The following is a 17297-nucleotide window of genomic DNA, read 5'->3' on the forward strand; positions in this document are numbered from 1 at the left end:
TGCACTTGTACTCAGTGAGTGTACAATGTACACAGCTTGTGCTTGTACACGTCTAATAAAACAAACATGCACATATGATGTTCCTTAAAAAAGTGAAAAGTAGATTTATGATAAAAATGTGTTCTGCAAATGAACAAACTACATGGTATTAATTGTTAAAGTAAAACCAAAGATATTTATTAGTTTCAAGCAAAAGGAAGGCCTACTTTATTTATCCCTGTAGGGGAAATTCAATGTACAAGCTATGTGATATAGTTTAAGAAATGGATGATATCTATTAAAACAAGGTATTTGTTAACATGAAACCCTGATATTATTGAAATCTATATATCCATGTAGTTAATTGAATCATCTCCAAAATATGACCTGAAATAGAGCTTTATCAAACCTCTGAAGCAGTCGGTAAACAACCTGCACAGAGTTGGCATCAGATGCAGAACTAATGCTTCAGCTTAAGTGGTACAGGTGTTCTGATACTGATTCGCCTGAGCAGGGTTCAAAGCAAATCCAAGATGAAATATTGTATGTGCTGTTATTTCCGCAGCCTCTGGTTATTTCACCACCAATACACTGAATTATGAAATATGAACCAAAGTGAATTATTATGTGCCAAAGACATCATCAGATATCCATTCTATCAACACTGAACTTTGAATAAGCCAACAAGCAGAAGATACAGATCAATCCAAGTGGTCTGCTTTTCATGGGGATATGAATCACACCTCACAGTCTTCATCAGCAGATGCAGTTCGCTCAGTTGTTCTAATAAGTTCTACACTCCCCAGAAAACAAACTTTCTTTCTTTCTCTCTTTCCCCTTCTCTTTCAAATAATGCCCCAGATATCATCTTCTGAAAAGAAAGAAAGATCATTCTGGTCTTTTCAAAACAGTTTTTGGTTACACAATTTGACACTTTTCCTCACCAATTTCTACTAACAGTTAAAGTAACTATCAAGATTGACAGTCACTCAAGTCACATGCTGATGGGTCAGTAATTGAGCTATACATAATTATAGCTCATTATCCGGGTGCAATTGTATACAAATACACCAAATCTTAAATGTCTAAGTTGCTAAAAAGCATGTTATTCACATCTGCTGGATAAGAACATGATAACATTTAAATGAAAGCGTTGATTTCCTGCACACTGTCAGCACTATGATTATTGACACTGCACCGTCTCAGTTACCTCTGTCAGGCATCACATTCCTGATATGAAACAACTCCTCAATGCTAAAGCCACAGGCTGCATTGGAGTAGATGTGCTGACAGTGCTTTAAAAAAAAAAAACATTTGTTACTGAAATTAGTTTGGAAGGCAGTTGTGGAAAGTATATCTACTATATCAAGTACTGTACTTATTACACATTTTAGGTGCTTGTATTTTACCTTTAAGGCTTACACCACTACATTCAGAAATAAATATTATAATTTTTACTCCTCATTTTATTAACCAGCTTTATTTTTAAGTAACATTTAAGATTTATTCACACAGAGAAAATTAATTGCAATTTTTTTGATTGTTCATAAGATTTTTGAAGCAGAATTATTTCATGCCTCTAGCTTCATAAATGTTACTGCTTTTGACTCTAATTATTCTTAATTTATAATCCATATCTAATAATGATATAATGACAGTCACAGGAGGCATTGTTCTCCATTGGATTTATTTTCTTCTAAGTACATTTTTGTTGTTGTTATGCTCATATACTTTAATTTGAATGTGAGATAGGATATAAATACTTCCTCGCACTGCCTGTGTTTACATGATGATATGTTTGGGGACATCAGTTTAAATGATTTGCTAAAAAAATAGCTGCTGAAAGAGATACATTTTGACTTTAGTGTAACAGTGAATGAGCATATTTATATACGGCTGTAAATGCAAAAATCAGGCCAAGTTGGTAACATCACAGCTGAACGTGTGTGTGTGTGTGAGAGAGAGAGAGAGTGTGTGTGTGTGTGTGTGTGTGTGTGTGTGTGTGTGTGTGTGTGTGTGTGTGTGTGTGTGTGTGTGTGTGTGTGTGTGTGTGTGTGTGTGTGTGTGTGTGTGTGTGTGTGTGTGTGTGTGTGTGTGTGTGTGTGTGTGTGTGTGTGTGTGTGTCTATCACCGTCTCCTCTCTCCACCACAGACAGGTGATTAATAAACATTAAACAATCCCTCCTCTCTCAAACACACCGGAATCTGACGGGAAGAGCAGCATATGTTTGCCTGCAGGCTCACGGAGAGATGGAGAGCGGCCCCGCTGAGTGTCAGATAGAGGGAGAGAATGCGGGGGGGGAGAGGAGGAGGGGGGAGTTATGTTATAGAGTGGGAGATGAAGGAAGGGGGGGGGGGGTAATGAGATGGGAGGAGAGAAAGGGAGATATAGGCATAGGTAAGAAATGAGTGATGTTTGAGAGCGTGTACGAGCAGGCGACACGTGTATTTGTGCAGTCCCTGGAAAGCAGTAATTGCATTGAGTATCTCGTTCCTGGTTAAATAAAGTGAAGGACTGTGGAGGGGGGGGGGGGGGCGAGAGGTGTGCTGTGGGAGAAAAACGTTGAACAGATGGATGGAGGGGGGGGAGCCGAGGTGTGTTGAGGCTTGTTGGGCGCTGGGGGTCGCACCGCTGCCTCCTCTCTCCCAGGTACAGTGTTCAGTGTTCAGGGCTGCAGCTGTGACGCCCCCCCCCCCCCCCCCTGCTGGAGCCCTGCATGCTATAGAGGGGCCCTGATTTCTCTCTCCTTTGAGTGGCCCCTTGGGGTGCACACTGAAATGTCCATGGCCTTTAAATCCGGAAAGCCTCAGCCCATGCGTTTCACACATACTAAGACAATTAGTCAATTAATTGTTTATAGATTGACAGAAAATGAAGCAATATTTAGTTATGTTATGAGGGTCATTTATCAAGCTATAAAAGACTTAGAGTCTGCAGACAATTTAGTGGCTTTTGACGCTTTCAGGCGGCGCTAAAACCAATGACTTTGAAAAAAACACGAAAGGCCCTTCAAGAACCAGAATCTGATCCTTCTGGGCTACTGTAAATGTATGGTTGGCTTTGTGGTAGGCCCTTGGGGAAAAGCGCTAGGCATCGCAGCTCATTTTTATAGTGGCTTAGCTGTGGGATTGCAACCTTTGGGTCAGTCACATGATGGAGTCAGAAAGACATTGGGGAAGAGATCAGTGATGATATGAAGCCTGAGCTGTTGGACACCTGCCCTTTATGACCCATTGATAGTAAAAGTTCAGGTGATTTTATTCTAAGAACTGTTTTGGCTTCACCATTAACTTTCATAGGAAGGAGGAGTGATGCTCTGCAATGCTTTTCATTGTCTCTATACATCCATAATACAGATATGAATAACCTCTTGAAAGTTTAGACAGCTATTCTTAGTTTCAGGTGATTGAATTTTAATGAAAATATAGTTATCAATATTATATCCCATTTCTGCAAATAGAGACCCCTTGAATTATACACACTAGAGCTTTAAGCCTTTAGCCAAGTGCTGACGTCAGCATGCTTTGCCGATGGTAAGCATGTATACCTTGTTTTCATTTTCTCTTTCGCAAAAACACAAATAAAAGCTGAAATGGATTGGAACATTTTTAAACATGACAAAGTATTGTATAAATGAATAATAATAATGTTGATCTAATGATCAAGCTAGATAATGAGGATATTTCAATTAACCCTGATGGCATCATGAATGTTTGTTACCATCCAATGGTTTTTGAGACATTTCTCAGAGATCTACAAATGTCATGCTCATAGTACTGCTGGGCGAGAAGTCATAGGATCACAGAAGTCTTTTGGGTTTATCCAGTGGTATAAAGTAATTAAGTGCCTTTCCTCAAGTACTGTAACTTAAGTACAATGTTTAGGTATTTCCATTTTATGCTACTTTGTACTTATTCTCCTCTACAATTCAGAGGTACATTGTGTACTTTTACTCCACTACATTTATTGAATACCTTTAGTTACTTAATAGATTTGGATTCATAATGTGAAATATAATCAACACTTAAATCAGACTACCCTTCAGTGTACACATCAGTCATTAAAACTAGCTGCACCTTTAGCAGCTTTGATAACACTTTAATGCAGTAAGCTTTTGAATGCAGGACTTTTACTTGTAACAGAGTATTCCTAAATGCTGGTACTTATACTTCTACTTAAGTACAAGATCTGAGTACTTTTTCCACCTCTGTGTATATCCTCTGGGCAACATGAATGTCACAAATCTTTATACAAATCCATAAAGAAGATGCTGAGAAAAGTCATGTGATAGGTAACACTTTGACCTGCTAATGGCAGATTGAAGAACATTCAGTAGGATTGATCTTCAGGGGAACATGACTGTCAAAGGTTCATCAAAATCCATGTGATATTTGTTAAGAAATGTCGGTCTGGACCAAAGGGGTGGAACGACCAATATTGACATCCCTACTTTTTTCTGTTTAAATCACAAGGAATTGTTTATATATATATTTGTTACTGTTGGTCATGTGACACAAAATGAAGACTCGAGGCTTGTTGGAAACTGTGACAGACATTTGTCACCACTTTCTGACATTTTATAGACAAAGCAATTAACCTAGAAAAAAAGCAACACATCAATCAATAATGAAATTAAATGTTATCTGCAGCTCTCGCTCTGACCTCTCTGTAGAAGTCACAAAAGACTTTGCCTACAGGGATCAATAAAAAATATCATTATTGCGACAAATGGAAAGAGGAAGCATTTAATGCGAGCGCAATAAAAGACCACTGTCACATTTGGATTTAAAGGAAGTTGAAGTGAGCAGTTGCATTTATGTTCTTAAAGGTGCCATTACTTTTTATGTTTCTGATACCCAGATGAAAACATAAAAACCCAGTCGTGAAACTAAACCGATCAGTTCTTAATTCTTTAATAATATATTACATTTATGCAGTAATACAATAATAATAATAACAACAGTAATAACATTAATAATAAACATACACAGAAAGTACAAAATGATTTGTGTTATTTTTCTTAAGTTACCAACACGTAGTACTTCAAAATAAAAGTAACCAATTCTCCTTTAGCTGCCTTTGTCTCCTCCTTACTGTTAGAGAACCCAGAGAACTCGATTTCCCATGACCACCCAGGAAGAAGAACTACATATGTCCAATCAGGTGGAGTTAAAAGTCTCCCAGAGTTCAAAAGGAGCAAAGAGCAGGTTGTTGTCTCGGATATGGCTTTACGACACTTCCCAGATGAGTTCAGTCCAAAAAAATGTGTATGAGTGTGTGTGTGACTGATGTAGGCAGGGGCTTCTAAAACGTAGACATTTTTACAAAAAAAAAGGGGGGGGGGAAATAAATACAGCCGAATGTAGAAACTCATCCTGAAGAGGTGTTTTGTAGACGCCACCATGACACAAACCAGCTACTGAGAAGAGAGGTCCATGCGCCGTGTTGAGTGAGGTGGACACACATTACAGTACAGATATCATCAAGACCCCCACCTCCTCGTCCAGGGGCCCGCAGAGGTTCTTCTGCGAGGTCAAAGTCTCCGTTTTTTTTCCTGAGGGCGAAGGTAAAGACCCAGAGGGGGTAATGGTCAGTCTTTCTCCCCTCTTTCTCTCTTCCTTTCCGCCTCTCATCCTCCATCACCGTCCTCCCTCTATTTGCGGTGCTTCATCTCCTTTTCGTGGTGGCTCTTTCCTCCTCCCTCTCCTTTTTCCAGCATTTTGATGGCCTCCATCAGGTAGCTCTGGAAGGCGGAGAGGGCGGCGCAGATGGCGGGGGTCCCGAAGCCGTGGGTGAGCAGGCTGAAGTGGGTGAGGCTGCCCTGGACGCCGGGCTCCAGGCAGGGGGTGGGCCGACTGCCGCCCAGCGGGGAGCGGTCCTGGGACATCATGTCCACAAACTCCTTACAGACCTCCCTGAGAGGAACACAGGCAAGACGTTGGTTAGTTCATCTTTATTCATTTCCACATTGATACATTTGATTCAGTTTAAGTCTTATTTAATGTTTTTTTTTTAAAGTACAGTTCTCAACATTTTCGATCAATGCCAAGCCAGCCCACTTATAGGGTTGGATGTACTCTGAATAAAACCTGTATTAAGTGCCTCAGTACAAATGTTATTCCCTCAACAGAAATGCTACTGGAGTTTGGTGTACTTAGATCATTCCAACTTTTTAAAGGGGGAAATAAATAACCTGATAGACCTGAAACATTGAAATATAGTTTTGGGCCCCTGACTATTGAAAAATGAGTTCACCATAGAGCATGGATCTGTTTGACTTGGTTAGATTTGATTAGAAGCATATATTGTCATTATACATGTACAATAAAAAAAGAGTATCTAGCTCTACTGATAAAAACTCTTAAAGACAGTCTTTTAGAATAAAAGAAGATGTTGACCTATCTGTGATGCTATAAAATATGAATATGATGCTGTAAAAATTAAAGGTAGAGTGAATCCAGTATGTTTCAGTGCCAGTTTTGAAGTGTCGAATAAAGTAGGAAAAAACAACACTTTATTTGGCTTGTTGAATTGTTTGGCCAGGATAATTTGGCTTCTTAGTGAGGTAAAGCTCCAAAACAATGGATCCTACTCTTCCCATAATGCACTTAATGTAGTATTTTGTTAAAACCTCCCTATCTGTTTAATACACATCATTTAAACTCCATGCCCCTTGGTTTGTCACACATGTATTATGCTGTTAAATTTGCAGTCTCCAAGCCCCACTGAAAAAACTCCTAGCCTTCCCCATCAACAGTAAATTGACATGAGGGCCCCTTTAAAATGTACAGTCTGGGGGGGGGGATCACTCACTTGGTGGCGAGCAGCATGCTGCGGCGTGTTGGGAGCTGGTCTGGCTCGCTCTGTCTGCACAGATACTCCGCTGTGGCTCTGGCTGGAAACTCTGTCTCACACACGTAACCAAAGTCCCGTGCCAGATGGACGGCCTCACCTGAGGGGGGGGGAGGAGAGGGAGGAGGAGAGGGAGGAGGAGAGTGAGTGTGAGAGTGTGTCTAACCAGTACAAAAAAGGGGACCATATACTGCATCAGTGAGACCAAAAGGCAGGTTTAGCTTCTGTGTGTTTTCAAGAGCCAAATGTCAGTGCTCTAGTTTAGATTTAATGTCAGATAAATTATCCATTTATATGCTTTGTGAATGATTCCTATTTACTGCTGTAGCGGCTCGGGGGTCGGGTCAGGTCAGGGGATAAACTCTGCAGCCATTCTTCTCACTTTCACCACTCAAACAGTTCACTGCTCTTTGGCTTTGTGAGGCGGCCGTGGCTTTTTCAAGTGACGCCATCCGTGCATCCAGCCAGCCACGCTACGGCTTGTTTATTCATGTCTGCTCATGCGAGGAGATTTTCTATGTGAATATGTGTCTCTATTCGTCAGGATATATGCAGGTCACTGTATTTGTGTGTGTGTGTGTGTGTGTGTGTGTGTGTGTGTGTGTGTGTGTGTGTGTGTGTGTGTGTGTGTGTGTGTGTGTGTGTGTGTGTGTGTGTGTGTGTGTGTGTTTGTCCCTACCCTCCACTAGAGATGTTAGCAGAGTGACGTTGGCGGCCTTGCGTCGCCCGGCGGGCAGGTTGAGGCCAATCTTCTCCAGACGCTCTCTCAGACAGCGGCCACCATTCTTTGACTTCGCCCTGAGGGGGGACAGGGAGACAGAGAGAGCATTTTTTAGAAGATGGTCCTTCTATGTGTTTGTGTGTGCCTGGATGTGCCTGTGTGCATGCATTTGTGTATGTGCGTGTTTATGTAATTGAATGTGAAGCTGAAATCTCCCTACAGTATGTTCCCTGTCAACATTGATAGGATCTTGTATTTTTCCCCTGTTTTTAGTCGTTACTCTTTCCTGTTCTCAACACTTTATTTATTCTTTAATACCTACATTTAAGAACATTTAAATATGTATTTATGTATATATTAGGCAGCAGTTTCAAAGGAAGTATTCAGAGCCTCTAAAAGCAGTATAGTGTCCAAATATATCATGCTTTAACTGTAGTAAAAAAAACGATTAACAGACAAATGTTTTTTAAATATCCAAACATAAATGAATTGTTCTGTAGAAAACAGCCCCTGTGAATGATACTGTATGTTTTTATATTACTTGACAAAAACATTTGGTGTATTATTGTGTAAGCAGCATTGTACTGTTGTATGTAGCTGAAGAGGAGCTCATTCTTACTACTTGATATACTATTGAGTCTTTGATTCATTGTATTTTACTATAAAAATCTTGATTTCCGTATTTTCCATCTGAAATGCATTCAAGTATAAAGCAAAACAAAAACATATATAGTTAAGTACCTACAAATAATAGTGATTTGTTATCAGGGGTCGCTGTATCTCTCAGCTGAGGAGGTTGGCGATAGTGACTACCCTTTAGATCTTTTAATTATGTCCTTAAAGTATTTCTGCCTGCAACCCAAATCATAAAGTTGTTTTCTGGCCCCGAGGCCGTGGCTCATTAAACCACATTGCTCCTCTTGTGATTCAGTCCCATGACCCATTTTAGGTCCTCAGCTCTGGGCCTATGGTGAAGTGAAAGCGCTCTGATTCTGAAGAGAGTACATGCTGGAGAGCAGAGGATGTACTGTAATCTTCACTAACTAACCCAGTGTGAAGACGCAGCTTGAGGCCTGTGCTTAAAGGTACAATATGTAGTGTTTCCAATGTATCTTTGCAGTAATGCTATTGTTACACTTGTAAAATGGCATTAAATAAAGAAAGTAAGTGCTTTGTCAGCTTCCACCTCTCTCTTTAACTTATACCAAAAAGGATAATACCTCCCCAGAATCTGAAAGGAGGTTCTTTAGCACAGCTATCCTGTTTTGTGCCATGTTTTGTGCACTTTCTTTTATAGGAGCGCTATAAAACATCCAATTTAAAATGCAATGTAAAGGCTTCCCCTATCCTAGCATTTTTTTATAATTATGAGTGAGTCTTTTAATCTGAAATACATCAAACATTTTCTAGTTAACCCATCAAAGAATTACAGAATAAAATGAGTAAAATAAGAAGTATTTGAATTTGAATTCCCTACATTTTTTCTGTCAGTTATTTACAGGAATAAGAAACACCATTAAAAACTAAATTGGCAGCAAACTGTAACAGCTGTTATTAAAGACATTGGTTATCATTGCATATTGTGTATGTGTCTGAGACAGTTAAACCATCCCCCCCCCCACTTTATTCCCCATCCCTCTCTCACCTGCGGAGGACTCCACCCAGGAGAGAGGCGTTGAGGCACTCCGGAGGGGAGAGGCGTCTCTGCACCTCCCCGACCGTCACCTTGTACTTGGACGTTGAGCTGAGCAGTGAGAGGCGACCCGGCACCGAACAGAAGACCTCCGCTGGGTTGGACACGGACCCCATACCCAGACCCTCCTTACAGAGGGACAGGGCGTGCATGCCATTCAACTTCGATGGCATGGGAACTGAGGGAGGAGAAGAACGTTTAATTGCATTCAAAATGTAAATTTTTCCACTTTACTGTGTGTAAAACCAAGGCTGCAGGAAGTTAACCTCCAACAAAAGCAAGATGCAAAGAGAAAAAAAGGAATGAAGGATGAATAAAGATCATTAATGTAAAACATATGTGTTCAGCAGGCACAATGGTGTTGTGTGAATGACAGCGTGCCCCCCCCCCCCCCCCCCCGCCTCTCATTAATCTATGCAGTGTCATGTTCTCCCCTGCGTCGACAGCTCTAATTCTGGAGCGCTGCTTGTTGATTCTGTTGCTTAAACTGCAGGTGGTTACATCTGAGTTACACGATCGCACATAGCCTCGCTTCACACCTTCAAGAGCTCAATTCACACTCACTTTTCTGCACGGTGGTAAACTTTTATGATGAGTTTTACTGTCTGTTTTGTTTTGGAAGAGGAGGAGGGGGTGTCAGGCAATCATATGAATACTTTTCTAACCACTTTGGGAGTTTAGAGGGGTAACATGCCGTTTTTATGAAGCATCTCCTTGATTTGATGTTTTTTACTTCCTAGTAATGTTGGCATTTACAACCACAGTTCGTTTGGGTTTTCAACCTTTGTTATATCATCTTTTAAAGGTGTTAATTGGTGGTGTTAAGATCATCTCTGTAATGTAGCATTTTAATTCCTAAATCCGCTAAATCTGCAGGTGTGTGTGTGGGCAGAAATCCTCTAAATTAACCGGATTAGAAGAAATTAGCCCCTTTGTGTGTGTGTGCTGATCTTCTTATGAGGACCACATTTTCTCACAAGCATAAGATGAAGTCGATCTGTACCGCATTGGTTAAAGTCTTTTGGGGCTTATAGTCCTCAAAGAATCTGTTTCTCCAGCCATGCAGATACATTTAGTTATATATGCCCAGGTTTTGACTAGCCAATGTCTAAAATCTCTCGCCAATAACGGTTTGTGCAATTACTTAGCAATGAACTTATGTTTACAAGAATATGCAACTTGTATCTTTGCATTTTTTCAGTGGTGACTTCAATCCTGATGGCTCTGCAGGTTTCCTATAGGTCTCTCTTTGAGGCCTTTTTGTATATCTTTATAACTGTACAGTATGGGGCTGTCCCCTCGCTCTGTGTGGGCGGCGGGTGGTCTCTCTGCGAGGCCCTGCTGTGCAGCGCAACCTGAAAACCCTCTCATTCACAAGCAGCCGGCGAGGCCACAGTTCCCTCTCTTTCTCCTTTGTCATCTCTCCGCCCCTCCCTCTCTTTCTCTTATCATCTTTTGACTCTTTCTTGTGCCTCCCACTCTTTATCTCCCCCCTCTCTTTTCCCATACTCTGTCTTGTTTCTCCTCTCCCTGTTGGATTTCTTCGTATTCATGAGGGCTTTAGGTTTGCTCTGCTATCTGCTGCTCTGCCGTGGAGAGTCTCACTGTGGTAATTGATCAATTCGAAGCGTTTGGCAAACAAGTGGAATCACTGCCACTTCATCAGATGAGTGATGGTTTGCTACACGTGTACAGTAAGAGCTTCCTCTTCCTCAGATCTGGAGAATTAAATCCTTTTTTTGTGAGAACTTGACGACATGGAGAGGTAAGGCATTGGGATATTTAGATTCAGGAGGCCGAAATGCATTACACATGTGGCTGGGTGTTTTTAAATCCACATGGATTCTCTAAAATCAGAGCCTCAAGGATGTTAACGCTTTATTTGTCAGCAAAAACAATTCATATTATGCCGTCAGTCATCTATAACACACTGGGTGTCATCTTTAGTGCGTTTTCTTTTTGCTGCAGCACTACACACCCAAACCGGCCAGTCTATCACATCAGTTTAGTTTTTTTTTCTTGCCTGAGAAAGGATTTCACAGTATCTTACGACTCCACCGGCAACAAATTCAACTTGAGTTTTCTAATCGTGCCCCTGTGTCTCCTGCAGCTAACTCACAGTCGGTAATATTAGAGTGATCACACTCTGCAGATTTCCCCACAACTCCTCTTTTATCATGTTCCCCTCCCTTTTCTTCTTTGCCCCACTTCTCTTCTCCTCTTCACTCTAATCCCTCTCTCTCTCACACACACACACACACACACACACACACACACACACACACACACACACACACACACACACACACACACACACACACACACACACACACACACACACACACACACACACACACACACACACACACACACACACACACACACACACACACACACACTCTCTCATATGACCATGAACAGTTCATTAAGAATGTGTGCCTTTGGGGTGAAGTCTGCAGCTGAGTATTAGAGGACTTCTTGACTTCAAATGAAATAGCAAAACAGAATTATTTATAGTGTGTGTGTGTGTGTGTGTGTGTGTGTGTGTGTGTGTGTGTGTGTGTGTGTGTGTGTGTGTGTGTGTGTGTGTGTGTGTGTGTGTGTGTGTGTGTGTGTGGCAGCAAGAGAGAAACTGGTGTTGGAGTGCCCCTAAACACAAAACCCCCTTCAGCATGTATAGCACAATTATATAGGTGCACACTTAGACACACACACGCGCACACCCACACGCGCACACCCACACGCGCACACCCACACACACACACACACACACACACACACACACACACACACACACACACACACACACACACACACACACACACACACACACACACACACACACACACACACACACACAATCACACACACACACACACACACACACACACACACACACACACACACACACACACACACACACACACACACACACACACACACACACACACACACACACACACACACACACACCACCTCTTACCTTTTTTAATGACAGAGTGGTCGAGGATGCCCAGGGCTGATCCTTCCTCCATTCCCTGTGTCAGACAGACAGACAGTCACTATCATTTATCCACCGGCCTCAACACACACACATTTTATATACACACATGTATATACACACACATAGAGCTTTTCTCTCAGGCCAAAGCAAGATGGACGGTCCAATGTTAGGTTTTCTCCCTTGAAGCACATATGAACAACTATCCATATCCGGGTAAATAATGCACTCTGTTACTCTTATTGGATTTAGCTTCTTCGTGCAGAATGGAAAGATGGTAAATGATGGGAGTTATGACTGATGGTTTTAAAGAGTTCATAATTCTGCACAGCTTGACATTAAATGATTGTTTGTACCTTAAATGTTTAAAATATGTTTTAATGTATTTTTTTTAGCTAGGTTTTTGATTTACAGTATTTTTCGTAACAGAAAAGTTGCCTTATTTATTCCATTATTTACTTAAAACACAATTAAATTAAAGAAATGCTGTCATCATTTTTAACAAAACAGTTTTTTTAAATATAAAAATTGCATATATTTTGTATCTCTCTCTATATAATTGTATCTATATTATTTTTAATAGAAATTGTAAAATGCCCATATCTAAAGTTACATTGCTCTCCATTTCTGTTAACATATAAATCATTTTGAGAAAGACTAATAGAAAAGAAAAAAGAAAGTATTAAAACGGCCACCATAGCTAACCCATCGAAAGAATAAATGAAATAGTCGCAGATTATTTGATCTTTTCATTCACTGAGGATGAAATTGTCTTGCAAGGCGATTCTCGGATGTCTCCTTTGTGGTGAATTTATAAGAGGATTGAAACGCGAAGGATATAATCCATTAATCAAATAAAAGGTCCTTGTCAAGTGGGAGCGTTTAACAGAAACATGCCCGGGTTGACTCCTTGCCTGGCGCTCCTCTCAGACGTTTCTTTTCTATTAATGACCGTGCACATCAATTGGTCTCGCTGTGTTTCTCTGCGAGGAGGCAACAAACAGCGTCTGCAGCTGCACCTGCTGCAGGGAAGCTGACTGCTCAATAAACCATAGAAACTATTCTTCTAAAAAAAACTGCAGAAGGCGATCACTTTCTTTGTGCGAGACATCGGAGAATACTGCATGAATGTCCTGATGAATATTAAGACGGGCGCGTGTCAACCCACAAAAAACCCACGTTTCTGGAATTAAATATCTTAAAATCTGAGAAAAGTATTAGATATTTTTATTAATTCTAAAGCTTTGCATTCCCACTGTATATGAATAATATAAATTCCAATCTTTGAGATCAACTTCAGCGTTACATTTGAGATAAACTCGAGACACGTCACATGTCAGTCTCAAAACGACGAAATAAAAAACGTATTCAACAGGCCAACCAAAATGTACACTTTAAAAGATTGAGGAAAGCTGTGAAATATTATTTTGTATTCATTATTGAACGAGGTTTGAATAGAAAATTGAGCATTTAAGCTGATATTGTTGTAGAAATGTATATTTCAGACCTGGAAGCAGTACATGCTTTAGTTGAGTGTTTTAGTCTTTTTTAGGCAATGCCACGCACAACTGGTTTCATTCTTATTTTGATATAAGACACCAAAACTGCTCATCTGAATTTATATTGAAATGTCAGTTAAAATAAGCTATAACAGGATGTTTTAATATAAATAAATATTACAGGCTAAACATTTTTAGATTAAGTAAAATACATAATAACATGTTGTAGTCCTTAATTAAATGTGTTGACTTAAAATCCAATTGATTAATGGGAGCTATTTCCTCATGATTTGTGTCGATTGAAGGAAATGGAGGATAAATCGCCTTAAGGGCCTGTTTCAATCATCCTCATCTTTTTAAGTAATATGGACATTTTTGCACTTTTTTCTTTGATATTAGCTTTTTTTGAAGGGATAAAAATTGAAAAAATAATGAATCAAAGAGGCCCACATCTTGTTTGCACTGAATTTCGTTTTGCGCACTAGTGTGACTTTTACGCACGGCCTTTTCCAGTGCGCGAAGCTAACGCAACCAAAGAGTGTTTAGCCAAATTAAACATATGAACTCACCTGCAGATCATCCAGGCCGTGGTGTCCCAAGTGCATACCGAGGGGACCGTCCCCCAGAGCCGCAGCTCCTTCCCCGAGCCCGTGCAGCAGCCGGGGCACAGCTGCGTACTCCCGCCGGGGGTCGAGGCTCAAAGCCCGGTGCGACTGTGAAAGGAGCCCCCCGTCGTCGGAGCGCGACCTCTGCGAGTGCCATGCCACTTGCTGATGCTGATGGATGGAGTTGATGGAGGTGTAGGGGTCTGACAGGTGGGCATATGAGTCCTGGCTCTGGGAGTATGGCAGGGAGGACTGGGGGTAGGGGGGAGGGAAGTACGGAGGCTGGAAGTCAGAGGCCGGAGTATGGCAGAGCGGGGGAGCCGAGGAGTACCCGGCCTGGTTCAGGGAGGACAGCTGGGAGAGACGGCCGCTCTGAGAAGAGCCGCTTAGTCCGTCCGCGCGCTCCTGCAGGGAATAACAAAAAGTTAGCTTCATATATCAGGAGCCCAAAGTCATTCAAGTGTCCCCTTAAAATGCCACACGGGACTAAGTGTCATCTGTCAGAGAGATTACAATACTTAACGCATACATGGATAAAATAAACAACGTTTTTAATTTAAATTTAACATAAATCAGCTGAATAAATGTGTTTCTATTTTAATTAGGTGGTTGGAAATAGCAGCAGTCTTGAAGTGATGCGCACTGGCAGTGGACGCCCTTGGCATCGCTGCTGAACAGTGTCAGAAAGGTCACGTCCACCAAGAAGAATCTGCACAAAGAATCAGGTAATGCACAACAACACGTTGCTCCGGGAGGGGGGTGGGGGTCTACATCTTTAAATAATCTGTCATTGTGTCAACAAAACCACATTGACCCCATACATGGGAATTAAAGCGAATAAAGGTTAACAAATAAATACATTTGACTTTACAAGTTTCCTGTGAAAGAAGAGGCAACATGCAGCAGTGTGTTTAACAGCATGCAGTCCACCAGCCTACATTTCTGCTCACACACATCCTGGTGAAATTGGATTTTTGTAAAAAGCTGGGTCACCCGGATCAATGCTGTTGGTGTTGAGCAATGTCCATTATCAGCAGGGCAAAAGGCCATGGTTAAAAGCACACACACATAGCAGTAGAAATAAATGGACGACAATATTCACTAGTCTCTACGGGATTGTGTGTTCATCATTTTAGTGACACAAAAAGTTATATCTGACGCTTTAAAACGCTGCTCCAGAATGATGGACAGTGTCTCGGCATGTCACAGCTTGTCCAGTGAGTGGACACTTCACTGTCAGCAGGTCTCTCTCGCTGTGACACTGTGCAGACAAAGAGCATCTCGGCCGCGCCGCTACACTAAACTCACTGTCAAAAAGGCTCATTGAGAAGTATGGACATTTGACACTCAATATACTGCAGAGAAACACACCATTTACCAAACATATATTCAACGGCAGTCAAAGATGTTCACCAACAGCCCTTAGGCAACTTTTCCAGTCGATTGATAGAACGTTAAATTATAAAGTATTTTTCAAACATTTTTTAACTCTAAATTAGATTTTTTTTGAGTGGAGTTGACACATTACGCGCATCTTTTTCAGGACATAAACTCTTCCTTCAAATTAAGTCACTTTAGTCATTAAAATACATTATCTTAAATAACACGAGCCTTTTATCAAACTCACCATAGCGGAATAGGTGTGGATTAACATCTGGACCACACTGGATATCCCCGGATTTGAAATTCAACAAGACGCGCAGGTTTCCAAAGACTGAAGGATGTCACCAAATGCTCCGAGATGTAATCCAGGTTTGTTTACCGGTCCATTAATTTCAAAAAAGTGTTATTTACTTTTCCTCCTCCTCTTCTTCTTATTCTTCTCTCTGTGACGGAGCTCTTTTACGCAGATGAAAAGCTGCTGTCAGATACACACGCGCACAACACACACAGAGTCCTACAGACTCTCCATGAGTGCACTACTTATATGGTTTTGCGCGCACCCGGCAGAATGAGGGGAGGGGTCGACAGGGTCCACTTCTCTTAAAGAGATATATTCATTCAATTACGCTCCGTTAATTCAAACTCACACTGTGCCTCCATTTATTGTTTGTTTCGTTTTAACAATGGTATTGAATATTAGGAATTTTACGCACCGAGATATTATAAGAAATGAGAGTTTTGGTAGTTTTATTGAGGATAATCTTTAAAAAAAAAAACATTTAAAAAAGGAAATTATATTCTCTAATTTGTAATGTCCAAGTTTACGCTACAGTCTAATTTTGCGCTCTGAAAACTAGATCCCTAGTCATAAAAATTACATTTTTTCTGTTTTATAATTAAAATAATTCAATTTTCTTCAAAATTGCACCCAACCTGAATAATTCACAAGTTTCATTTCCGAATAAAGGGCATTTTTTGGATTCAGTTTCTGTTAAAAACAAGTAAACAACTGCCCTTCATGTGCAGTATTTTGCGCTATCTTTTCGAACGTGTGCACATGACAGACAGGTGACAGATACATTGTACAAACAAAAAAAGGAACACTTTGAGATTTTTTTTTTCTTTTACCTGCAGGACGTCGTTCTTGTTTCGAGATTTCCAGAGCATGGTGGTGCCGGTGGAGGAGCTGAGGGGTTAAAGTGACGCTGGGTGCAGAGGAGACGGGCTGAAGGTGCAGAGAGGAGTGAGTTAGTTAGGGAGACGATACACGAGTTTGTATGGATGAGTGTTACGGAGGGGGGTAAGGACAAAAAGAGGGCGGGAGGTGACAGGAGTCTCGGCGGGGGGTAACTAAAACTTTCTTCACGGTGTGTGCATAGACTATCAGGGATGAAGTGGTTAAACACATTGCTCTAATAACACGGCAGAGGAGCACCGATATTAACAAGAAAGTGATTTCTCTGAAACACCCTGCATTTTCTGCTTATTATTGTAAACCTACACATATTTTTACATAATGTATTTAACCAAATATTTGCAGAACAATCATTTTGAACCTTTATG

The 17297-nt window shown here is 40.9% G+C and overlaps 1 protein-coding gene across 2 annotated transcripts; it reads right to left on the reverse strand.

The window, feature by feature from the left end:
- Positions 1–4883: 4883 nt before the first annotated feature.
- On the reverse strand, positions 4884–17006 carry tfap2e (transcription factor AP-2 epsilon). 2 transcript variants are annotated; one of them, XM_079656231.1, is made up of 7 exons: positions 16863–17006; positions 14316–14756; positions 12230–12284; positions 9199–9424; positions 7512–7630; positions 6794–6932; positions 4884–5895 (listed from the first exon to the last, which is right to left on the reverse strand). In XM_079656231.1, exons 1-7 carry the CDS (start codon positions 16899–16901, stop codon positions 5634–5636), a joined length of 1281 nt encoding a protein of 426 aa, XP_079512357.1. In that variant the 5' UTR covers positions 16902–17006; the 3' UTR covers positions 4884–5633. The 2 variants fall into 2 exon arrangements, with proteins under 2 accessions (XP_079512357.1, XP_079512358.1); XM_079656232.1 differs by lacking the exon at positions 16863–17006 and adding an exon at positions 15979–16227.
- Positions 17007–17297: the final 291 nt, after the last annotated feature.

This window comes from Notothenia rossii, assembly GCF_949606895.1.
Source record: "Notothenia rossii genome assembly, chromosome: 10".
In the NCBI taxonomy this organism is placed as follows: Eukaryota; Metazoa; Chordata; class Actinopteri; order Perciformes; family Nototheniidae; genus Notothenia; species Notothenia rossii.

Excerpts from the sequence above, each read along its gene's own strand:
- tfap2e (XM_079656231.1), bottom strand. The coding sequence starts at position 16,901 with ATGCTCTGGAAATCTCGAAACAAGAACGACGTCCTGCAG. Across the intron at positions 6,933-7,511 it reads GCTAACATCTCTAGTGGAGG|GTGAGGCCGTCCATCTGGCA; the intron begins GTAGGGACAAAC and ends CCCCCCCCTCAG. Across the intron at positions 5,896-6,793 it reads AGCATGCTGCTCGCCACCAA|GGAGGTCTGTAAGGAGTTTG; the intron begins GTGAGTGATCCC and ends TGTTCCTCTCAG.